Raw genomic sequence first — 26,160 nt, forward strand, 5'->3', positions numbered from 1 at the left:
TGTCAAATCAAGCCTTTGCCTAATCACAGTGTATTTTACACAAAACATCAACCAGCGGGTTCATTGTTTAATACGGTGCCTCATTTTTAAAAATACTTACTTATTAGAAATGAGTGCCAAATTTTCCATGATCAAATTCTTTAGTGTAAACTCATTGCTGTCTGCAACTGCCACCCTGTCCCCTATAGAACTTTCTGGTGAACATAAATAAGAAACATCTGAGCCCCACTTTAGGCTTATACTGGATTCTCTGGTGGCTGCATAGCCTGGAATCTGATCTATACCAGTAAAGGCGATAACCCACCCACCCCCAAATCTATGAACTTCACTATATGTTTGCATTATCCTCTTAGTTAAATATTCCACGTCCCCTTAGACCACAGTAATGGACAGTGTGCTAGAGAAGATGACCACTTAAAAGACAGAGCGTAGGTGAAAGCCAGTCTGGATTTGCATTTTATTGAGGAATGTTCTCTTTTCAGATAACCTCCACAATAAATGACTGATATGCTGGCTCAGTGGTCAGTGATTTGCTTTTATCTTGATTCTCATCCCTGACGTAGCATCCGTTTTATTAATCCTTGGTGAACTCCTAGTAGATATGTATGATTACCGTCATTGGTGAAAGAAGAAAAAGAAATAAAACTTGTTGAGAGGTAACCACCTTAAAACCGTATGGCCAATAAGGATAAGACTGGGGCCTTGACCCAGACACATGCAGGTCCGGATCCATGCTCCGGACACGTAGAGTTGGCCATCCCTGTCATATGTTCTGCTAAGATGAGCATTCTGGAAAGTGTTCCCTCAGTGGCTGATGTGTGTCTTCAGCTTGGGTGCTAACTTTAAAGCTGTTTTTTTTAGAGTTCTTTTGCTTACATTTCCTCCTTGTTTCCAACTCATCGGGAAATATAACCTTACTCTAAGTTTATTATTATCCCAATCAATCTTGGGATTTTGTTTTGCTTTAATTGCATTGACATCTAAGAAATGTTCACTAGGAATGGAGGATAAGAACCGGGAGAGGAGAGCCAGGCATGGGGGTGCACACCTTTAATCCCAGCACTTGGGAGGCAGAAGTAGTCAGATTTGTGAGTTCAAGGCCAGCCTTGTCTGTCTTGGACTGGGGGGGCGGGGGGGGGGGAGAATTGGAGGAGGAGGAAAGCATGATCAAATCAAAATCTATTATATGAAAATTGTTTTCAGAGCTGGGCAGTGGTGGCGCATGCCTTTAATCCCAGCACTTGGGAGGCAGAGGCAGGTGGATTTCTGAGTTCGAGGCCAGCCTAGTCTACAGAGTGAGTCCAGGACAGCCAGGACTACACAGAGAAATCCTGTCTTGAAAAAACAAAACAAAACAAACAAAACAAAAAAAAACCAAAAAATAAATAAATAAATAAGAAGAAAGAAAATCATTTTCAAAAAAAAAGAAAAATTGTTTTCAACAACAAACAGAAGTAGACACAAGGGAACACTGTCAATAGGTCGTGAGCTCCAAAATAGCTCTGTTCACTGATTCCCATTAGGCAGAAGAGTTCGGGGCCCTAAATGTTCAATAAATATTTGTTGAATGGGTGGACAGATAAAATAAGGCACAGAAATAGTTTCTGAGTTAGATGGGAAAACTCGTCACATGATAACCTGTTCTGCCCATGTGGCCTTGCATAGAGCCGCCCATGAAAGCAGCAGCCGTGTATACAGTACTACCCACACATTATATGTCAATCAGTAGCCTCAAGTTCACTCAGAGGGCAGAGAACAGATTTATTTCTCAGATACCTTGCTTGGCACTGAAACTAGCCTCAGAGATAAAACTTAGCATTTAAAAACTGTCATCAAAAGAGGCGGCCCTAGTTCACATCAGCGTTTTAGACAGTACTTATAGGGTCTCTATGTATAATATTGGACTGCACAGGCAAAAGACTTAGTAACAGATCAAATTTACATACAGATGCTAGAATTCTGGAACATCCAGGATATGGTTATTTTGTTGCTTTTGAATAACAATCGTAGCAGCAAAGCAACATTGAGGTTTATGAAGGCAGTGTGCTGTGTGTTATTCTAAGTATCTTCCAGTCCAAGAAACCTGTAATTCCTCTGCTTTACAATGATGCGCCCAGAGAGATGGATGAGTTTGCCTAAGGTCACACAGATACCGACAGTGCACGTTCTCAGCATTTCTGACTTTGTCTACCCTCAGTGTTCCAGTTCCATGTTAAATATACTATTATTTGCAATCAGAAATTTCTAGAAAATGTCTAGAAAACCCTATCAGCCTGAAATTTCTTTTCACATTTCTACCCCCACCCCTCACAACCCCCAACACACATAACACTGATCCTGATGGTTTATTTGCCTAAAGGCTCTTGGTTCTCAATTTTTGCTCCGAAGTCGATTTGGGATATATTTATGTACAGTAGTTAGGATCTTTCAACTTGAGCAAAAGCTGAGAGTGCGATATTCATTTACCAGAGACCTCACTTCCCGTAGCTCCTCAGCGGGTGGCCAACCAACACACTATTCTGTGCTGGACTAGTTAGATACAGGTACTGTATTCACTAAGATCCGTGGACTATCTGATTCTTCATAAATTAGCTGTGTTCCACCGCTGCCCAGTTATTGACTGATATCAAAGCTCTCATCACGCCGGAGGCAGGCCGGACTGAGGCAGGGTGTTCGGTGGGTTTAATGTCCAAATGAATTTTCCACCTAAGATATTGTCAACTCATGATGGGTTTACTCAGCAGTGCACAAACGTGTGCACTTAACATTACATGCGCTGTGAATCCCACTTCTCATTGTAGGTTTTTTGAAATGGTGAATACCATCACCGAAGAGAAGGGGAGAGGCACAGAGGAAGGAGACTGTGAAGGTGACTCCCTGGAGGTAATGCCTGAATTAAGCATGCATTTTACAAAGGAGCAATTGAAAGCTGGCTTCAAGGGGGATGGGAAAGATTGGGGCTCATCACTGAGTGGTGGGGTGAGGTAAGGAAGCACTCAGAGTTAAGAGAACTGGACAGGTGGCTTGGCAGTTACGAACCGTTCTCTTCTTCCAGAGGATCTGGGTTCAGTTTCCAGTACCCTTGTCCAACAGCTCACAGCTGCCTGTAACTCAGCTCCAGGGGCTCTCACGCCATCCTCTGGCCTCTGCAGGCAGTGACACACACATGGCATTCAAGTCTACAGAAGCACGTACAAATAAATAACAAAGGCTTCAAAGCAAACGCTGATCAAATCCTCCTCAGAGCGATGGTTCTCAACCTGTGGGTTGTGAGCCCTTTGGGGTTGAACAGTCCCTTTCACAGGGGTCATCTACGATCATCAGACAATAGAGGTATTTCACAGTAGCAAAATTACAGTCGTAAAGTAGCAGCGAAAATAACTTCATGGTTGGGGTTCACCATGACATGAGGAACTGTACTAAAGGGTCGAGGCAGTAGGAAGGGTGAGGACCACTGTCCTCAGAGGAACTGAGCTGCCATATTTTACTTACACGATAGTGACAAACTATATCTTGTCTATGGAGATGTTAACTGACCTCTGTGTGGACCACAGTTTTTGGTTTTTTTTTTTTTTTTTTTTACTGTTTTTTTCCTAGTCTCTTCTAGGAACAAAAAACTCAGTGAACAAAAAACTCAGTGAAAATTCCAGATGATAAAATCTCTCCGGCCTTCTGTATGAGTTTGGCCTTGGACTCACTATGTAGCCAAGGCTGCCCTGAGTTCTAGATCCTCTTGCCTCTGCTTCCTGGGTGCTAGGATTACAGCTGTGCGGCACTGCCACCATTTTGAAATTGACATGCTAATGTTAAAGTGAAATTGAAGAAAAGATAAAACTATAAACTAATCCCCATGATCAGGATATGTACATTTTAGAGTGTTTTGGTAATTTCATCCCATTCACTGAACTAAAATAAAAAAAAAAATTACCTGCTACTCAATAGAGGTAACTGTTAAAGGGAAAAATTTAAATATACTAACCAATCATTGCTGCTATCACCTGTCGTTAGATTCTGTAATTATTTAATGGTTATATAAATTTTGTATTGAAAAGGAAGCCTATGCCTCTTAAAGGTATAAGAAGATGGTAGATGTAATTTAGAAAAAAAATTCTCATTGTGTTAGCTTGCTGGTCACAGGAGTAGTAGACAATAATACTTATTTGTGTGCATTTGACATTCTGTAGTTTTATATATTTGGATCAGGTCTCTGAACTCCTATTTCAGTGTTCTTTTGACCCTTAGTATCTGTGCTTTGTGTTAAATTTAGTGTTATTTGATGCATTGTTACCATTGTCAGGGGAAAGATAATTATGAGAATGATCACTAAAATCATGAAGCTTAGGCAAGAAAATCCATAAAATGCCTCACAATTCCACATGTTTCTTGCTTTTTTTTTTTCTGTTTTTTTTTTTTTAAACCATCAACATCTACCTTTTATCTTATTTTTTCCTTTGAGGAACTACACACATTTCGACAAAAATATGCATGATTGTATCCAGGCTACAGTAACAGTAACCATAGATAGACAAGGTTGGGTTTGTAATTGGATCACCAGTTGGGGACTGGGAATTAATTTCAGTATATGCACCGCATGGCACACGGTGGTTTTTCCTAGTATTTGTGATTAATCTGCCTGGCCTCAGCCTCTTGTGTAAGGGAAGCAGCTCACTTTGCACAGAGCTCTCTGTTTAGTGGTAGCTTTTGGAGTGGGTATTGGGAGAGGCCCTTCCTGGCTGAGCAGGTCTGTCAAAAGCTCCATGACCAATTAAATAAAGAAAGGAATGCAAATGTCAATTCTGGGAACATCTAGAGGGTTCTGTTAAATCAGCTGACTTCTCAAAACCTGGTCGGCCTGTTCAAAAGCGCTCTGACCCGTCGGAGAGTTCCTGTATACTCTTCTCCACTGAGTGTGGGAATGCCAAGCTTCCGTGGTAGGGAACTTTCTTACATGTCTACCTTTGCATCTCCTTGGAATAATTTAAGCTCTCTGACATGGAATGATTTCGATGGTATTCTCAGTGGGCTTTCCAGCCTTGCCCAAGAACTCAAGCATCTTCTGTTTTATGAGTTTGCACTTTATTTGCCATGGTGCCTCGACTATTGCTAATTTTGTTGTTTTTTAAATAACAAGTAGCAACAAAGCACCATTAATGTTAAGAATGCAGTGTGCTATGCGTGCACCTTGCAGGTATTACTCTTACCTATCATCCAGTCTATGAAACGATGTCGAAGTGTCCCATTAGTGTAGCGCTCAGGAATGGTTACAGTAGTCTTCCAGCCTGAAGGGCGCTGGGCCCGCTTGGCTTCTTCCTCTGTGTTTTTTTCATAGCCACACCTATATCATTAAGCCTTAACTTATATTTTGTATGGTGTATAATTTTCTGATATATATCTGACAGTGTTTCTTAACTATTTTCAACATTTTCTACCTTACATTATTTTATTAGCGTGCTGCTGGATTGAAATGGAGTGCTTTGCTTCCTGACTGCGAACAGAAATCGAACTTCAGCCTGTGTTTGATAAACCAAAACTGAATTCCTTTTCTTCTCAACTTCTATTCTGTATAAGAAGAATTTTATTAGAGATCCCCTTTAAACGATGGTTGGGATTTGTATGTACAATTATTTTGTCTATATTTCAACTGGGGTTCAGATTGTTTCAACACACGTACCACTTCATGAAGCCTTTGGGTACCTTCATACAACAAAATGAAAATATTGGGAAAGACGGCTGACCAGGAGATGCTCCTTGGTGCATTTATCCTCAATTGAGATGTTGTCAGTGTTCAACGGATACTGTGGTTCCATAAGCTCCAAGGTCACAGCCAACCCCAGGCTTTATGGCATTTGAAAAACCTCCTAGCAGCTGGAGTTAGAATCTTTCTGATTTCAGTATTGAGCGGTGTACAGTAATGGTGAGTGCAGCCTCCTGGGGCTCATGACCAGGCCTCTCCTGTTCAGAGTCAGATCTAACTCTCTGAGGTCTCTGAACCGGAGACTAGAGCCCTGGATTACAGTTCTAATCTTGCCAGTTATCAGCTTTAGTTTTATACACCTCCTCATCTGAGATAGTTTTGTCCCTTAGAATTGAACAAGAAGACCTTGATTGTCTTTTCTCTGCTTTGAGTTTTTAAATAATTTTCCAGACTCATGTGAAGCTTTCAGGGTTGATTCAAAGATAGCACTGTCTCATGTCTCAGAGGGCCTTCCTGTCTTAATACAGCAACATCTCCTTTTGATTCAGGGCCCTGTGTTTTGAGAGTGTGTTTTTTATGGAACGGTATGAGCCCATATTCTTAGTAATTTAATGTATTGGCTTACAGTGAGGTCTTCAGGAAGTCAAGTATAGCTGGCCATTAAGGTTTGAATACTCACTACCTATGGTCCCTGCTGTACTCCTTACCTCCAGTACGTTCGAGCAGAGTGCAAGCCCCAGAATCTAGTCTAGATGTTGGAGAGAAGCCCCAGCCCAGCCGCTCACCCTTGCCTCTCTGCCATTATCAGAGACCTCCAGTTCACTTTCATCATGGGCTTGCCAGATTATACACTTTTACAGCTCTTTAAAGGAGTGCACTGGTTGTTTCCTCTTTGTCAAAGAGCACATTAGTTGTGTTTCCTGTTGTAGATCCTTTTGTAGAAGGAGTGCATTCGTTCTATTTCCTGTTGCTGTGCTCACAGACATGACAAGAAGCTTAAGGAAGGAGGGCTTGTTTGGACGTACAGTTGTAGGGGGATGCAGTCCATGGCGAGGAAGACATGGTGGTGGGAGCAAGAGGCAGAGAGTAGACAGGAAGGCATGATGGGATTAAACCTCCAGGCTGGGACAATGACCTGCTTCCTCCAGTAGGTTCTAAAGGTTCACAATCTTGCAAAAACAATGCTATGAATTAGAGGCCAAATATTCAAATATATAAGCCCATGGAGGTAATTTCATGTTCAAGCCACAGTGAGAAGCCCAGTGTCCCTACTCTCTCCCTCTTACACACCTTTCCTTTCTGCCCTGAGATCCAGCTGTACCATGTCCTTCCTGAGTGCTGTTTCCTTGTGGCTAGACTTGACAAGTGTAGCTGTCATATGGGGTGACCATTCCTTCTGTTTTTGAGATCCCAGGTGCCATGTTTCTTTTTAAGATATTTTTAACCTCTCCTGCTTCTCATGTTCTCTGCTTCTATACTGTTTTTTATCTTTTCTCCTGACTTCTTTGCCCACTGTATTGTCTGTTATTCAGCAGCGTGCTGTGGACTGTTGACAGCTACTACAGTTCTCTCTCTCTCTCTCTCTCTCTCTCTCTCTCTCTCTCTCTCTCCTCTCTCCCTCCCTTCCTTCCTCTCTCCCCCTCCCTTCTCTCTCTTTCCCCACTCCTACCTCTCTCTCTCTCTCTCTCTCTCTCTCTCTTTCTCTCCTCTCTCCTCTCTCCCTCCCTTCTTTCCTCTCTCCCCCTCCCTTCTCTCTCTCCCCCCACCTCTCTCTCTCTCCCCTCTCCCTCCCTTCTTTCCTCTCTCCCTCTCCCTTCTCTCTCTCCCCCCACCTCTCTCTCTCCCCCCTCTCTCCCTCCCTTCTTTCCTCTCTCCCCCGCCCTTCTCTCTCTCCCCTCTACCTCTCTCTCTCCCTCTCTCTCTCTCCCCTCTCTCCCTCCCTTCTTTCCTCTCTCCCCTCCCTTCTCTCTCTCCCCCCTCCTATCTCTCTCTCTCTCTCTCTCTCACACACACACACACACACACACACACATATATCATTGTAGCTCTCTTTTGTGTTTTTGTGTATTTACTGGCACAGGCCTGAGGCATCAGTGCCGTGAACTTGTCTCTCTACATTGTTCCCAGTGAACAAGAAGAGACAGTTGGCCCCTCGTGGGTGGAGTGGGGACAAGCTCCATGGAAAGAACACTTTCCTTTGACTCCGACACCTATTTGCCTCACAAACACTTGTAAACAGTGGCTTTAAATCGATTTGCAATGGTCAAGTGACAAACTGGTTTGTTTTCTTTCCGATCCCGTTTCTATCTTGTACCTATCTGAAGTGTGACGGGTATCTGGAAAGGAAGTGCCCCTTGGCATTGTTGCGATGCTGTGTAGGATCAATGTCAACTCGCTATGTATTGATTTTGTTGATCTTTTATCCTCTACCAGTTTAGGTTCTGTACTTAGGGGTCAGCACGTTAACTGACAAAGGAAAGGTAGACCGGAGAAGACAAGAAGCTTTAATGTTAATCAGCGGATGAGATGTAAAATACCCAAGGGGCTTCCCAGCCAGCTAGAGTTAATTACTGACATAACATCATTGTAGAAATTTTCAATCCCAATCTGGGGTCTCTACCCCACCTTTGATCAATCAGTTCCTGGATAAAAGATACACAAATTTTACTATTTACAATAAGCTTTAAACAGCACAAGAGGTGGGTAGATTTATCCTCTGTGTTATAGAATTTACTTTTCTATCGATAACCCCAAGGTTATTACTTACTATGGTTTATCTGAGCTGCTTTTAACTCCTAATGGCCATTCCTCAGGTCCATGTTCTCTTGCCCCCACCCCCTCCTTCACTTTCTTCTCTCCCTTGTGCCCTTGTGGCTCTCCTGACCTCCAGCCTGGGAATCCTAAACCCTGCCTTTGTCTCTCCTGCCCAGCTATTGGCTATTGGGCATCTTTATTTACCACTTAGAGATAACTTGGGGCAAGGTCACAAAGCATCACTTGGGTCTATGTGCAGACTCTCTTGTCTCTGGGGCACCTGATCCTGAGGAACTGGTATTAGCATTAGAATGCAAGCAGCCTCAGGCCAACCCACTAGAAGGAGGGTTAGGGCTTTAAGGGACAGAGCGAAGTGACATAGTGACAAAGCAGTGAAAAGCACTGAAAGTTTTGACAGTTTTGTAAGGCAGCTTCTTGTCTACATTGGAATACTTACTGCTCCCTTTGGGAGGCAGCTGCAGCAGCTGCTTTTAAAGATTTTGCTATGTCAACAAAAGCCTCCCCGCCCCCATATCCCTTAGGCTACTCTTTGGTTTGATATTTTCAGTAGAAAATAATCTTCATCTACATTGTCAGGACCAAGTGGATTCCAACTAATCCATTCAGAAAATATCAACCCCCCTAGTATACAGTCAATTCTACGGAATCTGGAGAACTTGAAGTAGATCCCAGCTGTGATGGAGCCAGTGTTTCAAGGAGAAACAGACAATAACACAAATAAAGAAAATGCGTAGTATGGTAGTGTTCAGTGTTAAGGGCAAATGCAGCAGACTGAAGGGGTGGGCTGTAGGGTGCCAGGGATGTGCAGTTTTACACAGGGGGATAAGGAAGTTTCTTGAAAAATGGCTTCTTGTGTTGAGAGTGTAGCTCACAGGTAGAACACTTGCCTGACCCACGGGAGATTCTGGGTTTCATTCCTTACGTTTGTACCTACAGTATTTGATATTCTGTTAATAGTGTTGATAGTTATTAATGTCTTTTCACATTTATTAAGGAGGCAGTATAGACCAAGTACTAGTAAAACAGCCTTTTAGGTCCATGAGATGATTGCTTACATGATGTGATTTAGTCCTAGAGGAAAATGTCTGGACTTTACAAGGTGATTCTTTCACCGTGGGTCCCTTGCCAAGGCAAGGTCTGGGAGAATCCGGATCTATTGTAGGAGAAGCAGGGATCTGTTTGGAAGATCAGGGATCTGTTGTTTGCCCCTGTCACTCCTGTCCTTTGTGCCAGCTCTCTTCCTACGCCCAGTTTATATTTTCTGGACAGACAACAAAGAAGAATGATTCCACATGTATTCCTATGATTGCGTTGAAATGGGACTGCTGTCTCCCTTAGCAACAACCCGACTTGCTAACCTATTGCCATGGAAATAGAACGCAAGATTCATCAGCACTGGGATGCCTTTAAACCACCTCCATTCTTTCTCCATCCACGTTTTTCTTCCCATGTTTGTTGTTTAACAAGTTGCTTAAGGTTAGCCCTGGTGTTTGTCTCAGGTCCCCACATTCACATGCCTGTCTCTGGCAGACTTCCCTAGACAGGACGTCCCTCACCCTTAGGTAGGAGAGTTGTCTAATGTATGAGTAGTCTGGGCACCTGGAGTGGATGTTCACTGCTGCCATCAAGTAAACTGTCGCCTCCTGCCCTCCCGGGTACTCAGCCCCATTCTGTGCTCAGTTTTCTGTTCACCACGTGGGCTAATTCTCTCTCCTTACACAACATCCCACTTCCTGTCTCAGCTCCCTTTCAGAAGTACCTTTCTAATTTATACCTTTATTTTTATAATAGAAAAATAAGCAGTAAAAGCATCGAAGTGGTCATTGCCGTTGAGATGGTTTTTACTTGAAGATCGTCTGTTTTTATTACAAGATCATCTGAGTTTTGTTTACGACTGCCGTTTTCAGTAGGAGTCGACTTCTATACCTAACACATAATTTAACAAAAATGGTCCCAGGATGCTTAGATTGCTGCCAGAAACGGAAAGCCAACTAAACCTATCAGCGTACATGCTCTCTACTAAGCTAAATGAGTGTCCCTGTGGTGAATATACTTTCAACCAAAACTAAACTGATACTGAACCTTTTTTTCCTAGACAGTATCTCATAGCCCAAGCTGGCCTCAAATTATATGCAAGGCAACTCTAACCTCTGACCCTCCTGCCCTCCTGCCTCTGCCTCCCTGCCTGATACTGACTCTAAATGGGTGTTGCCTGCTTTTGAAACTTTTTACTGTATTCTAACTTATTAAGCAAATAGTTACTTGGCTAACATAAGGGATGATGGTGCAAACGAGTGGGCAAGACTGGGTCTGTGGAAGATGTGAGCAGAAGGCTCAACGCGTACCTCCTTGGTAGAACACATGCTGGCAGGCACCACTCCCTGGGTTCAGTCCCTAGTAAAACAGTGATAACAGTAACCAAGGGAGAGTGGGACATCTTGGAAGCACATCGGGTCATCTTGAGAAGTCAACAGACGGTGGGTTCCTGTAGCACGAGGTGGAACTTTGTGAGGGAGAAAAGCAGCTTTTGGGGTCATCCCCACTGGAAGAGACTGACGAGAAAAGAGAGGAGATAGGTACAGGAGGCCTAAAGGATAGTCACGCTGTGCCAAGGAGTCTGTACCTGCCCCTTAATACAACAGGGAGCAGAGAGAACAGAGTTGGCGGTCCTAACATGACAGGTCACTTTGGAATTTTGGATGTTGCAAAGTTGGGGGGTCATCTTCCTTGGGAAAACTTACTAGAGACGAAAGCAACAAGAGGGAAGGGGACCAGGATTAGCAGAGACTCTGAGGCTTGTCCAGAGGCATTGGCACTGAGGACAAAGATGAACCCTGGCAATGTGAGCCTGTACAGAGGAAGCCCCATAATATTTGTAAGGGAAGGAACAAATGGAGTCTGTAAGGTCAAGGTTATCAGGCGTGTGCTTGAAGAGGTGTGTGTGTGTCAAGTGGGTACACACAGTCTGCTGGGACATCGCCATGGCGCTGGTGTTGGAAACAAAGTCGATACTCATTTATAGCCTATCTGGGACAGGCTTCCCTATAGCATGGCATCTTAGTCACTGCTCTGTTGCTGTAAAGAGACAACATGACCAAGGCAAATCTTATAAAAGCAAGCGTTTAACTGGGGGCTTGCTTACGGTTTTAGAGGATCAGTCCAGGATCGTCATGGCAGGAAGCAGACAGGCGCAGTGTTACAGCAGTGGCTAAGAGATTTATATCGTGATCTGCAGGCAGCAGGCGGAGAGAAACTGGGCCTGGTGTGGGCTTTTGAAACCTTAAAGCCCACCCCCAGTAACTTACCTCTTCTAGCAAAACCCTACCTCCTAACCCTTCCTAAACAGTTCACCCACTGGAGACTGAGCATGCAAATAGGAGCCTAAGGGAGCCATTCTCACTCAAAGCGCCATACGTGAGGAAGAATGCAAACTCTTGATTCTGAACATCTGGCTTTAAATCACAACTCTGACATTTTCATTAAAAAGAGATCTCTGGTCACAGGTAGATTAATAGGGGTTGTATGTTCTTCTTGCAAGGAGTTTGGAGATCAAGTGAGGAAGGTGATTTTTTTTTTAAGTTTTGAAGTACTATACTAATGTAAAGTGTTGATGAATATCAGTCTAGAGTGTAGGTTTGTTTCTTTGAGATGGACATTGGCCAGGCGGTGGTGGCGCACACCTTTAATCCCAGCATTTGGGAGGCAGAGGCATGTGGATCTCTGAGTTCGAGACTAGCTTAGTCTATAGAGTGAGTTCCAGGACAGCCAGGGCTACACAGAGAAACATTGTCTATAAAGGGATGAATGAATGAATGAATGAATGAATGAGAGGGGCATTGGCAAAGTTGAGCTTCTTTGTTAATGGTCTTTGTTGGTGGGATTCTAGCCAGCACAACACGGGATGGCCAGATTCTAGACCCCAGGAATTGGGTGTGGCCACTTGAACTCTTTGGGTGGTATGGTTGAGCTAGTCTTTCTTACTGCATCTTTACAAGATCCCTGTTTCGTGTCCCAAATCTGGGTATACTGTTTGACGCTCTCCCTGCTGCTTCTCCATGACCCACCCCCACCCTCACATTCCTCATCTCTCAAGCAGAAGTCCCTGAGTTAGAAGATACATCCTTCATCTCTACACTAGGCATTCGTTCTAGCATAGGAAGGGAGGGTCACTGATGCAACTCCGGTACCCACAATGGATGCTCATGTTGCCATCAAGAGAACAGACATCTTCTTCCCAGGATTTGGCCCATGTCCCAAAAGAGAGGGGTCCAAGATAGAGTCCTGCATACCCTACTCTAACAGAGTGTTTTGTCCAAGAGATAATGACCCAAGTTCCTTCAACAAGGGCTTCGAAGCTTAGAGCTGAGGCCAGCATAGTAGGAAGGGCCACCAGAGTCTAATCACCGTCTTGTGTTGCTGGCTTGTCCTTCTTATCTTTGCTCTTATTATTTATTCATTTATTTGAGGCAGGATCTCACGCAGCGTGGGATGACTCTAGCATCCCTATGTTCCTGAGGATGACCTTGAACCTCTGACCTTGAACCTCTGGTTTTTACCGCCCAAGCTTAGGATTGGAGAGGTGCACCACCCTGCTTCCTTTTAACACTTACTTATTTTGGTGAGAGTTACTATTGATGGAATGAATTACCATGACCAAAACAAACTGTGGAGGACAGGGTTTATTAGGCTTACACTTTCAAATCATTGTCTACCACTGAAGGAAGTCAGAACGGGAACTGAATCAGAGCTGGGACATGGAGGCAGATGACAAGGAGGGGTGCTGCTTACTAGCTTGCTCCCCAGGGCTTGCTCAGCCTGTTTGCTTGTAGAGCCCAGGACCACCAATGCAGTGATGACCCCACCCACAGTGGGCTGGACACTTCCCCATCAATCACTAATTAAGAAAATGCCAAGTCAGCTTGCCTACAGCCTGATCTGATGGAGGCTTTTGTTGTTGTTGTTGTTGTTGTTGTTGTTGTTGTTGTTGTTGTTTTTCAAGACAGGGTTTCTCTGTGTAGCCCTGGCTGTCCTGGAACTCACTCTGTAGACCAGGCTGGCCTCTGCCTCCCAAGCGCTGGGATTAAAGGTGTGCACCACCACCGCCCGGCAGTGGCATTATTGTTAATTGAGGTTCTCTCCTCTCAGATGACATCAGCTTGTGTCACATTGACATAAAACTAGCCAGCACATGGTGCGTGCCCAAGGATACAAGCAAGCACACATGAGTGGAGATCAGAGTCTGTGGGACTCAGGTCCTCTGGGCTCCCACCACGGTGAGCTCCATTGCTCACTAAATCATCTTACCGTCCTGCTGGCCTCACGCTCCTTCTTATAATCTTTTCTTACCTTTCTTGGTGTTTTGTTTGGTATCTTACCATTTTCCTGTTTCATGCCTGAGTATGAATTTTTTCCTTATCTCCTTTTTAGAGCCCAGTTTCTAGAAGTTGCATTTGGTTGTTGCAAATATTTATAATCTGTTTTATTCTTCCTTGTTTTAAAACTTTCTCAGCTTATATCTTTATGTGCACACTTTTCAGTTTCTGAGACATTAGAGTTTCTTCTTTGAATTTTGCTAGAATTCACCAGGTGTGGCTGTACATACCTGTGCTCTACCCCAACAGGCAAGAAGTGGAGAGGAACTATGAGGCCGAGGCTGGTGTGAGCTACACAACAAGACTCTGTCTCCAAAAAAAAAAAAAAAAAAAAAAAAAAAAAAAAATCTGTTATATGCATTTTTTAAGTTCTATGAAAACCCAATTTGTAAATCTATCCAGTATGCTCCAGTATGCTGTATTTCAAAGTCATTTTTTTAACAAACATAAAAATCTGTGAACACAGTCATCCTCACATCATCAAATGACACATCAGCATTTAATGTTAAATTCTCTGGCTTTTAGGTGTAAGAAATCATTTCTTGTACAAAGAAAACAACAGAGATCATTCCCTGAGGCAAATCTGTTGCTAACTCTGTGCCCCAGACAGCTGTAGATAGTGCAGGGTTGGGGGCGGCCTGTTGTCCTCAGGGTCTCTCCCGTCTACACCCATTCTCTGGCTTCTTCCAGGGACACAACTTGATCATCAGAAGGTCATAAATCCTGCAGTTCCTGTCTAGGGCTTGAGTCTCCTCGTCCTATGGAGGCTGCACCTTTGATGTGCCGTCTCCAGTCTGAGGTGGCTTCTGTGAAGTGTTCTCTGTCCCCCATTGACTTTGTTGCAGTTCTGACCAAATCCTTGACCCTTGTAGGCTCTGGACCATAAATGTTTTTCTTTTTACATAAAAGATCAAAATGTCCTCTCTCTCTCTCTCTCTCTCTCTCTCTCTCTCTCTCTCTCTCTCTCTCTCTCTCTCTCTCTCCAATTTTAAAGATCCCTTGGGGACTTTTGAGTCTTACTTCTGGGGCTGGAGAGATGACTCAGTGGTTAAGAGCACTGACTGCTCTTCCAGAGGTCCTGAGTTCAATTCCCAGCAACCACATGGTGGCTCACAACCATCTGCAATTAGATCTGATGCCCTCTTCTGGCTTGCCTGAAGACAACTACAGTGTACTCATATACGTAAAATAAATAAATAAAATCTTAAAAAAAAAAAAAAAAAAAAAAGAGTCTTACTTCTATCCCAGGTCTGTAGCCATTCCTGGGAGTGCTTCTCTCCTCCTCATAAATTGTCTCATCTCGATCCACAAAAACACCTCATTCTGTAAGACTGAGGGCAAAATTGAAATGATCCTTATTTATCCGTCACCGTCACCTACTCAGACCTCCACCTTTGTTCCTCCTCGAGCTCTGTTGGTGGTTTTGTTGTCCTGGCAGCCTGGGAAGTACTTCAGGAGCACCCAAAGCTGAGAGAGAGGGGAACTTAGCTAGAAGTGGCAGAAGAGACAGATGTCTGCCCAGGGGGACGGTGAAAATGGGGACCTGGAAGCACCTTCACACCCCGAACTACAAAGCTCATATTTGCCTCATACAAACAAGAACAAACAAGAACACGCTACCTGCCTTGTGTTGGCAGTGTCGTTTTCTTTTTATTCTCAAAGGAGCTGTTTAAATAATAGATAAATATATAATGCAATGTATAATAAATAATATATAATAATATAGTTAGTTATGAAGGAAATGATTTCTTGTACCTAAAAGCTGGGAAATTTAACATTAAATACTGATGTGCAATGAGGATGATTGTGTTCATGGATTTTAATCTTTTAAAAATAATTTTGGAGCTTTTCCTATTTTGTTTATTCATTTTTAATTAGCATACAAAATAATGGATGTCCTTGGCGTATTTTCATCTAGATCCTTATTCTTTGTTTATGGATAACCCCGTCTCTGATCTTCCCACACACAGGTTCCCTCCCCTCCACTAGTGGCTCTTCCTTCTGCTTTCATCTCACACACACACATAAATGCACATCTAATGTATATATAATGTATTATACATTATAAATATATACTTATACTAATATATTATATATAATAATATATTTCTTACTCTTGATCACCTGAGAAGCCCATCTTACTATTTCACTTGTAAAGCCATTGTTAAAATAAGGAAAATGTTTGTGAAAAGACCTAATAATATTTGCTTGGTAGTACCAGAAATCCCAGCACTTGGGAAGTAGAGGCAGGAGGAAGGTAAAATCAGGGTCAACTTGGGCTATAAGACCCTGCCTAAAGCAAACAAAATTTTAAAACTGGTATTTTAAATGTCACTTTCAACTAATGTTTTGATCGTCTGTCTCGTCCCCTCCCCCTCTACAGTACGACTACGAATATGATGAAAATGGAGACAGAGTCGTGTTAGGAAAGGGTACCTACGGGGTAGTCTACGCAGGCCGGGACCTGAGCAACCAGGTCAGAATTGCTATTAAGGAAATCCCAGAGAGAGACAGCAGGTATGCTAACTCTTGCTAATAAAAGCTGTATTCTGACATGCTTGACTTGTTAACCCTGTGGCAGAAAATAGTTGGCGATAGTCTGATTGTTGGAACTGTTTGTAAGCTGTTAACACTAGCCTAGATGATTAACAGTGCAGGGTTGAGCCTGAAGAGACTTACAGATAGGTAGTTTTTTTCCAAGCTAAATATATGAAATATCTCAAATGCTACCATCTCTTCTGTCTTATACCTAGTTTTTAAAAAATTCCATTTTCTTGCAGTTTTCTTAATGTAGCCCACTTTCTTGACTGGAAACGTTATTACTTCATGCCCACTTAGATCTTGGCACTTACACTGGTGAAAATTGTTGAGCGTTGATAACCTTTTCCATCCTGGAGAGGAACATTTACCCTTAGGTCGGCTGGACTCTTGATTCAAATCGTATCTAATCAAGATCTAAGTTTTGAACTAGCTATGGTTTCAATAATGCGATGTGGACGTGTGTGTCTCTTAATCCTACAGGTAGACATTTATGACTTGATTCTCAGTAGCGAGTCAGAAGATAGGATACCTTTGCTTGGTGATAGAGTGAGTCAGTTGCTTATATCAGGTTGATGATCCTAGTCTTCTAAATCCATAGAACGGAGACAGTGTGTGCCACTAGTATATACCTGGGGCAGTCGTGAACTAGTCTCTAAGTGTCTTCCAACTCTCCAGAAGTAACTCTGTCTTCACAACTGAGAGTCACTCATCACCTAAGGGTCTTATTGGTACTAACATATAAACTATTAAAGGATCACCTTAATGCCTGCCCTTTAGTTCCTATAGTAGGCCTAAAGGGTGAAATAAATATGGCAGAGACATAGAGACATAGGGGAATTTCCCTCTTTTTTTGCCAGCTTTCTGAGGAGTATTATACAGATTATAAAAGTTTATCTCAATTAAGTGCATTTTGATCTTCATGAAGTAAGCGCTTGTGCTAGAACTCTCCCGGCACTGCTTCTTGAAAACACTATTATTTAACACTGAATTTTACTCTCTGTTATTGTCCTTCTAAAAAAAATCCCATCTGTTTAGTTGGATTTGTCATTGGAATATCTGAACATCATTCCTTAAGCATATGTCTGAAGCAAGACTGGGAGATCAAGTTTTCATTTAACATGTGTTAATGTAGTTAGAGCCTTTTATACCTATAGCCTTATTGTGTGTGTGTGTGTGTGTGTGTGTCTGTGTGTGTCTGTGTGTGTGTCTGTGTGTGTGTCTGTGAGAGAGAGAGAATGTGTGTGTGTGTGTCTGTGAGAGTGAGAGAGAGTGTGTATATGTGTCTGTGTCAGTCTGTGAGAGAGAGAGTGTGTGTGTGTGGTGTATGTGTGTGTGTCAGTCTGTGAGAGAGAGAGAGAGTATGTGTGTGTGTGGTGTATGTGTGTGTGTGTCTGAGAGAGAGTGTGAGAGAGAGTGTGTGTGTGTCAGTCTGTGTGAGAGAGAGACAGAGTGTGTGTGTCTGTGAGAGAGAGTGTGTGTGTATGTGTGTATGTGTGTGTCAGTCTGTGAGAGAGAGAGAGAGAGAGAGAGAATCAAGACTAGCATTAGGTATAGTTGCTGACCCCAGCATATTGAGCTTATTAAATAATGCTTATAGAAGAATGCTGATGTGAACTGCCCATTGTAGGTTGCAACAGATCAATCCAAAATGGAATTAATCATGTTCAAGTGTGATGTCACCTACACTTAATCTGTTTATTCGTACGGTCTGACCTTTCCGTAAATCAAGATTTATAGCATCCAAAGAAGCCCACCCAGTCTAAGCCATCAGAATAAGCAAACCCCTGCTTCAATACAGGCAGGAATAACACTCTAAAGCCAGCCAGTTGCATTTTGCACCATGTTGTTTTCTCAGTCCGGCTTCAGCTACATTAAGCCTGAGCTGTTCTGTCCTGTCCTGTCCTGAATCCTGTCTGTTTGGACCAGACGCTGTCATGAATTGGCAATGGAAGCCAATTATATCATTAAAAGTTGATTTGTTGAAATTTTATTATTTGACAGCTATGCAGTATATGCCTAAGTGCTCACTGATCTTGCTGTCCTTCAGAGGATAAGGTTTACAAGACCTCACTTAAAGATCAGAAGCGCTGTGCTAGTTCAGAAATAAAGCACTTTGATAATTTGTTATGGTTGCACACACCGAGCACATGATTTTGAACTCTGGTGTACAGCTGGCCTTTCAGTGTAGAGGTTTGTTTAGATACGGTGAAGATCATTATTTGTTAGATCTTGTAGATTCACAAGGTGAAGGGTTTGAATGGGTGGACGGAAAGAAGCTGGAACATGAATGGGGCTTTGCGGTTCCCACAAAAGGGTTGATGAACTGTTGGGAGGTTGTGGATGAACATTATTAAGATATTGGGAATATTTGCCTTCCTGGACAAGAGCCCCCTGGCATAGTGGTTATGAGGATGACGCCAGTACGGCAGGCTGCCATGCTAATACGGACAGTGTTGTGAATAGCGTCTAATGACCTAGGTCAAGTTTTAAGTCTGTCAGTAGCATTGTAATCTTGGGTCTTCATTCTATTAATCACTTTCCTTGTCTGTAAAATGGGTATCCCTAATAGTACATTTAGTTAAAAGAAATGAGTTGCTCTATTCAAGGAGCTTTGGACACCACCCAGCTCCTTTCCCCTGGTCCTGCTGAGCTGCGATGTCACAGAATTTATGAGAAACAAAGGGCTTAGAGAGTCACTGATTTTCTTTGTGGGCACAGATTAGCTGGTATTTTCAGTGTGCACTGCTTAAGTCAATGCTCTACCGTGTGGCTGGTGCGAGCGTAGTGACGGCTGCCTGTCTTCCAGATACTCTCAGCCTCTGCATGAAGAGATTGCCTTGCACAAGCATCTGAAACACAGAAACATTGTCCAGTATCTGGGCTCCTTCAGTGAGAACGGCTTCATCAAAATCTTCATGGAGCAAGTCCCAGGAGGTAAGAGGTGCCCGTCTCACTTTCAGAACTGTGAGTTTCTACGCCCTGGAGAAGAGCTAGATGGCATGGAATGGAATTTGTTAGGGTCCAGGTCTTGATTTATCTGTGTTGAGACAGTGGTCAGATTGGTGGCATGACCTTGATGTTTCTCAGCAGGCAGGACAGACATCTTGAAACCATTTTACTTTCAGTCACTGTGGCTTGGATTAAAGCTAGCAACTGAACATCCTGTTACTCAGACTGTGGGTAATGATTGCCTTCAGAACAGGGATATTTTCAGATTCTTATAACCAGGTAACAAGTAGAGTCTGGCCTACTGTGAAGAGCCAGTGTGTTCTGGCTTAGTTTGGTGTCACGTTATGTATACACTTTAAGGAGTGTGGATGAGTTTTCCAACTTTTTCTCTTATCTTAAAGGAAGCCTCTCTGCCCTCCTTCGTTCAAAATGGGGCCCGTTAAAGGACAATGAACAAACGATTGGCTTCTATACAAAACAAATATTGGAAGGATTAAAATACCTTCATGACAATCAGATCGTCCACCGGGATATAAAGGTAGGGTGCACCGTGACTCATCCCCCTGGGGTCCTTCCTGGGGAGTCGCTGTATCTGAAACTGTCAAGTTATGTTCTGCGTGCTCACTGTGAATGGGGAATAAGAAACTGGGAGCAGTTCTTGTCCACTGTGCACAGCTATGTGCATGCCATCGTCTTCCGTAAGCAGAGCCTCCTTACCCACTGAAGCCAGTAGACTTTACTGCCAACTGTGAGGTTTTCTGGGACCTCTGCAGGGTGGACTTTAGTACGCCCACGTGGAACAGGACATGGCCTCTTTTGAGGAGCCGCCAGGCCTATTAATCCTTATACAAATTCCTAAAATAAAAACATCAGCTTCTCTTGAAAAAGAAAATTCAAAACTATTAAACCTTGGCTTTTGAAATTAAAATACAATTACATCATTTCCCTCCTATTTCTCCTTCTCTCTGTCTTTCTCTGTCTCCCTCTCTCTCACCTACCCTTCCCCTCCACCCTCCCTTGCTTTCTTTCAAATTCACGGCCTCTGTTTCTTTAATTGTTGGAATATATATTCCTAAATATGTAAATACAGTCTGCTCAGTGTGTAAAGTGTTACTTTGTTTCAAGGTGACCTCTTGCTATTGGATAACCAATTTGGAGGCTCCTCCCTGGGGAAGATGTCTATTTGTCCTGCTCTCAACATTCCTTAGTTGCCTGTAGTTCTTTGTCTAGAGGTGATGCCCCATAAGACTTCACCTTCCGTGGTAGTGTGTCTATTGGTGTCATCCATCTCTGGATCTTGTTTAAGCAGCCATGTTGATGAGACTTCCTGGGTGTATCTTCTCTGACATTTCTAGGAGAGGAAACCTCACAACAAACTTCCTGTTACTTTCTGGATCTTAAAATCTTTCTGTCCTCTCTTCTGCTATGACCCTTGAGCCGTTGATGAAGGAGTTGTGTTGTAGGTATATTGTTGGCTCTTTGGTGAAGGGATTATGTCGTAGATGTATCATGGGGTCATTGGTGAAGCTGTGTTGTGGGTGTATCATTGGGTCATTGGTGAAGGAACTATGTCATAGATGTATCATTGGGTCATTGGTGAAGGAGCTGTGTTGTGGGTGTATTGTTGGGCCTGGGTGCAATACTGTCACTTCTCTGCATTTTGATCAATTACAGGTTTCTTTAGTGGTCTCTGTCTATTGCAAGGAGAAGTTGCTTTGATAAGAAATGAGAACTACACCTTTCTTTGGGCATAAGGATAAATGTTAGGAATGGAGTTGGGAGTCATGATCGTTTAGATAAGTGGCAGATAGTGGTTCTCCTCCAAGCTTTGTGACTTTATAGTCCTTTGCATTTGTCTGGGTTTCCAGTACTAGGCATGTTTTTCCTCTTGTTGAATGGTCCTTAAGTCCAATTAGAGAACTCTTGGTTACCGGTAAATATGCTTGCCACTGTGCACTCTTAGGGATATTGTGCAGTGCTGGCTCTGGTTCATAGGCGTCATAGCTGGGTAACTATTAGTTACTGTCTTTCCTTGGATGCTTGCATGGCTTCTTCTGATATAACCAAAGCTCAGCCTCATGGAGGAGGCTCTAAAATCAGAACCAGCTTGGATCCCTTACGTCTATGTCCAAAGTATATGGTATGTTCAGCAATAGAGAATTATGTTCAGCTTCTGGGAGGCATCCAAGGCAGTGGCAATAGCCATGTATGGGGAGCCTCTTCAACAACCCTGACCCACAGTTCAAAAGGGTGCTTCTCATGCCTCATGTTTGGGCTTTTGGGGAGAGCATTGTCAGCCAGGATGGGAAATTTCATCTATATATACAAATTAAACATATGTATATATACATATGTATATATGTTTAATATGTACATACATATTGAACATATGTATATATAGATGTATGTGTGTATGTGTATATATATATTTACATGTCTTATATGTAATTCTAATAACTAGATAATAATTGTGATCCCTTATGACTTTTTCAGACATTCTTACTGTTATTTTCCCCTCTTCTTTCCTGCTTTATCAATCTCCCTTCACCTCCTTAATTATCAGAACAGCCAGGGGTACACAGAGAAACCCTGTCTCAAAAAAAGTGCCCTCTGTTTTCCTCCTAGGTGTCAGTTGCACCCAGATATTTCCGCCATCGATCCTCACCATGCTCCATGGTTCCTTTTACCTTCTGGTTTCTGTGGTTTGACTAGTTTATGTTCTCATGTCTGAAGACCTGGAGCTAGGGACCATAGATGAGGAATAACATGGGACGTTTGTCTTTCTGGGTTTGGGTCACCTCACTCGATGTGATCTTTTCTAGTTCCACCCACCCACCTGAAACGTTCGTGGTTTCATTTTCCTTTACAAGCTGAGTGTATTCCATGATGTATATGAACCATATTTTCATTGTCCATGTTTCATGTGCAGGACATTTAGGTGGTTTCATTTCCCAGATATGGTGACTAGAGAGGCAACAGTCATGGCTGAGCAAGGATCTGTTGGGCAGGATGTCAAGTCCTCTGGGCCTATATCTGCAAACGATATAGCTGTGTCAGGGGGTGGACTTTTAGCTTTCTGAGGGTTCTCCACAGCAGTTTGCAATCCCACCAACAGTGAGTGAGGGCTCACCACCCCCCCCCCCAACATTTGCTGTTTATTGTTTTGTTGATTTTTGCCGTTCTGACTGGGGTAAGATGAAATCTGAAAGTTACTTCAATTTGCATTTCCCTAATCACTAGGGGCAAGGGATAATTTTTTGAGCTATTTCTTAGTCATTTTTAATTTCTTCTTTGGAGAACTCTATTCAGATCCCAAGCCCATTTATGAGTTGGTCCTTTGGGGTTTTTTGACTGATTTTTGAGTTCTTTATATATTCTGCATATTAATCCTCTATCAGATGTATAGCCAAGATTCCTTCCTAATCTATGGGCTTCCTCCTGACTTGATTGTTTCTTAGCTGTGAATAAGCTTTTTATTTTATAAGGTCCCACTTGTTGATTATTGGGCTTAATTCCTTGACAAATGAAGTCCTGTTCAGGAAAATCTGTTTCTGTCCCTGTATCTTGCAGGGTACTGCCTAGGTTTTCTACTAGCAAAAACTAATGAAGTTTGGACAGAGCCTGGCTTTCTTAAAGTATGGTCCTTTGGTAAACAAACAAAATGAGTTCACCTTTTGTTGAATACAAAGTGCAACTAAGAGATAAAAAGAGAAGGGTGTTTCACTGTTTAGTGCAAGCAAGCAGAGGTTTTTACGTTGAGGTGTACACTCCTGAACAAAGAGAGGCCTTTTCTAGTGGGGCCTGTCCATGCTTACCCGTATTGATATTGGAAGCTGCACATGCCTGAGCACGTGTGTCCATCCTGTGCTCACTTAAGGGCAGAGATCACATGGTCAAAAGGGATAAATGGTGATTATAATACTTCCAGAACTGAGAATTTAGAATGGTAATGAGCAAAGATTACTATGGGCTGCCTAGAAGAACCGGGAACGATTGTGTGGCTGGTTCCTCGTAAATACGGGTCTTCAAGAGTGTTAGACAAAACAAATACCAAGCTTTGAAGGTCTTTTAAACAGGCAGCAGTGGTCTGTGTGTTCCATAGGTGTGTGTTTCTAATGCACCTGCTTTAGCTTACAGCCCCAAACCCAACTTAAATGTCCTAAATATTCCACGGAAAGCGAGAAACAACAGAAGAAAATAAAGTGTGGGATGTTAGGAAAGTTGTTTGGATAGAGACTGTCCACAGGTAATCCAGCCTAACTGTAAACTGTAGTGCGCTTTCCCTCGGGGCCATGTCTGACCCCTGACCTGAAGATTATAGACAACCGATAACATACAAATAAAAATTATATCAAGAGCTCTGTGTTGAAAAGAATTCTCTGCTGAGATAAAATGTTAATGAAGAACACATTATGAATTGTTTGTTCTAAGGGCACTTTTATTAGGCTCAGGTCAGCCACAAACAGCATCAGTGAGAAGATAACGTTTTGATTGGCGTATTCTTTCCCTAGGGTGACAACGTATTGATTAACACATACAGTGGTGTGCTCAAGATCTCTGACTTCGGGACATCCAAGAGGCTTGCCGGCATAAACCCGTGCACCGAAACCTTTACAGGTACACTTTTCACTAATGACACAGATCTTGGATGATTACAGATGTAATTGTTGAGCCTCAGCATCCGGTGAGAGATAAACCGAGTCGGGTTTCTCACGGACACTGATGCTAGGATTGCCTGATGTGCCCTGGAAAACCGTATACGGGGTCCGCCTTGCCCTTCTGTCTTCTTGGGGTTCTGAGTGGCTCAGCCTGTGTGTGAACCACTGAAGGCTACTTTCCACTCTCAGCGTGCTTGCTGTTTGTCTCCTGTCCTTTTTTTCTTGACTTGCTTACAGCCACTTGGCCCTTACAAGCCTGCTTTTTACAAACATGCCCTAGCCCAGCCTCTGGTTCTTACTCATTCTCAAAGCGCTTCCTATCTGGGCTCCAGTTTCCCTCCTTCTTAGTCTGTTTTCTCCCAGGAATCAATTCCCCTACTCCACAATATAAATAACACTATGATTTCAATTCAGAAAAGAGGAAGTGACTCATCCACTTGAAAGAGGTGGAGATGAGAAATTAGGCAATCCAGTGATTGAGCTGCCTCTGATGCAAAGTCCTGGGAGGGTGGAGACGACAGTTTCCAAAAAGGTGAACAAGGCCAAGTGGAGAATAGAGCCCAACCGATGGATGAGTGCCCATTAGATACTGAGCCTGAAGAGTGTCTCTGCTCCATGTTCTTATGCTAACTCTCCAGGAGCATTGGGCTCTGGTATTATTATTATTGGAGGAAGGCAGGGCCAGAGATTTAGAGATTGACTTTTAAAAAAAAAAAAAAAAAAAAAAAGGAAAGAGTCAGTGACTAATTTTTGATTTAATGTAAAGCAAAATGGCCAGATGTCCCCATTTCTGAATCCCCTGTGGTAAACAGAAGTGCCTCCATTTTGCAGATGGGGACATTGGTGGAAAGAGGTAGGAGACATCTCCCGTGGTCATGGCAGTTTGTCCGTGATGAAGCTCAGGGTTTCCTCTCTCCCTTTCCTCTCTCCTCTCAGCCTGCAGTCCTCAGTCTTCCTCTGCAGTTTACATCTTTGCTGGTGCCTCAGGCGGGAAGGAGGAGGGAGAGATCCTTGTGTCTTTCAGATCCTCTGGTCTGCACCACCTTCTACACTCCAGACAGTGTATTTCAGACACAGGATTGCCCATATTTACAATGTATTTTAAAAATAAATTCAAACCTACTAGCAAGTCCCATGTTTATGCTTTCTCATTCTCTCTCGGCTTGGCAAGCAGATGTTGCCCAGACTCAGTAACTTGGGAGATGGTAATTCCTACTCCTACAATGTTTTGGGGGCAGGATGTCGATTTAATGTCTTCTTTTCATTTTGAAAATTTGTCCCTAAGGCATTGTAGGGAAGGTGTCCTCACTGGGGCCCTGTGACTGCAACTCTCCCACTGGCCACACATGAAGGTGATGTGTACAGTGTATGACTAAGGAACTCAGATCTCTCTTTAATGCTGATCCAAGAGCCGTGGCTTGCAGGCCTTGATCCTTCCAACACAGCGGGCTTTGTAGTCCTGACTGTCTAGGGGTCAAGATGCTCCATCACCTCTGGTGAATGTAGTGGAAAGACCTGGCGCGGTTTCAGCTCGTGGTGATTTGGGTGAGGGGCGAGGCAGAGGTAGTCACCGTTTATAGCGCTCTGACTGCATATTCTGCTTGGATGCATAGTGCATTATACACACTGAAATTTGTACATAAGCCCTAATCATGAGGTATCATTATCCCGGGTTATGGTGAGAACATTAAGGTTCAAAGGGTTTAAATAACTTGCCCAAGGTCACAAAACTGTTTAGTAATACATCTGAGGTTTGAACTAGACTTAACATGCTAAGTGGAATTAATTACCTCCTCCTCCTCCGACCCTTCCCACCCACACTCTTCTCCATCTCCACTGAGGGCCACTCAAGACTTTGGCTGTCACTGGCTCCTTTTCTCACGCTGCGGTCCAACCATCGAGGAAGCATGTCAGTCCAGAAGTAGGATGGGCTGTCACCCTTCCTGTGCCACGGCTCTTCTGTCTCAGCTGCCTAGAACAGCCTCTCTGCTTCCACTTCTGCCCCCTGCTGTCCACCCTCAACACTGCAGCCAAAATGTCAAAGTGGCTTCCATGCAGAGTAAACAAAACCAAAGCCCATATGTCTGACAAGGTGTGGCCTGCCTTGGAGCCCAGTGCCTTTCAGACCCTGCTTCTTCACCGGAGCACCAGGAACATAGACTTTCCTTCA

General features: G+C 43.2%; 1 protein-coding gene across 3 annotated transcripts in view; it reads left to right on the top strand.

Moving 5' to 3' along the window:
- The window catches only part of Map3k5 (mitogen-activated protein kinase kinase kinase 5), a 193,292-nt gene that overhangs the window by 130,198 nt on the left and 36,934 nt on the right, over positions 1-26,160 (top strand). For all 3 annotated transcript variants that reach the window (XM_076928058.1, XM_076928060.1, XM_076928059.1), the window contains 5 exons: positions 2,802-2,883; positions 16,226-16,359; positions 19,190-19,317; positions 19,734-19,870; positions 23,844-23,949. In XM_076928058.1, the coding sequence (XP_076784173.1) occupies positions 2,802-2,883; positions 16,226-16,359; positions 19,190-19,317; positions 19,734-19,870; positions 23,844-23,949 (587 nt within the window). The remainder of the gene's footprint in view (positions 1-2,801; positions 2,884-16,225; positions 16,360-19,189; positions 19,318-19,733; positions 19,871-23,843; positions 23,950-26,160) is intronic.

This window comes from Arvicanthis niloticus, chromosome 30, assembly GCF_011762505.2.
Source record: "Arvicanthis niloticus isolate mArvNil1 chromosome 30, mArvNil1.pat.X, whole genome shotgun sequence".
Classification (NCBI taxonomy): Eukaryota; Metazoa; Chordata; class Mammalia; order Rodentia; family Muridae; genus Arvicanthis; species Arvicanthis niloticus.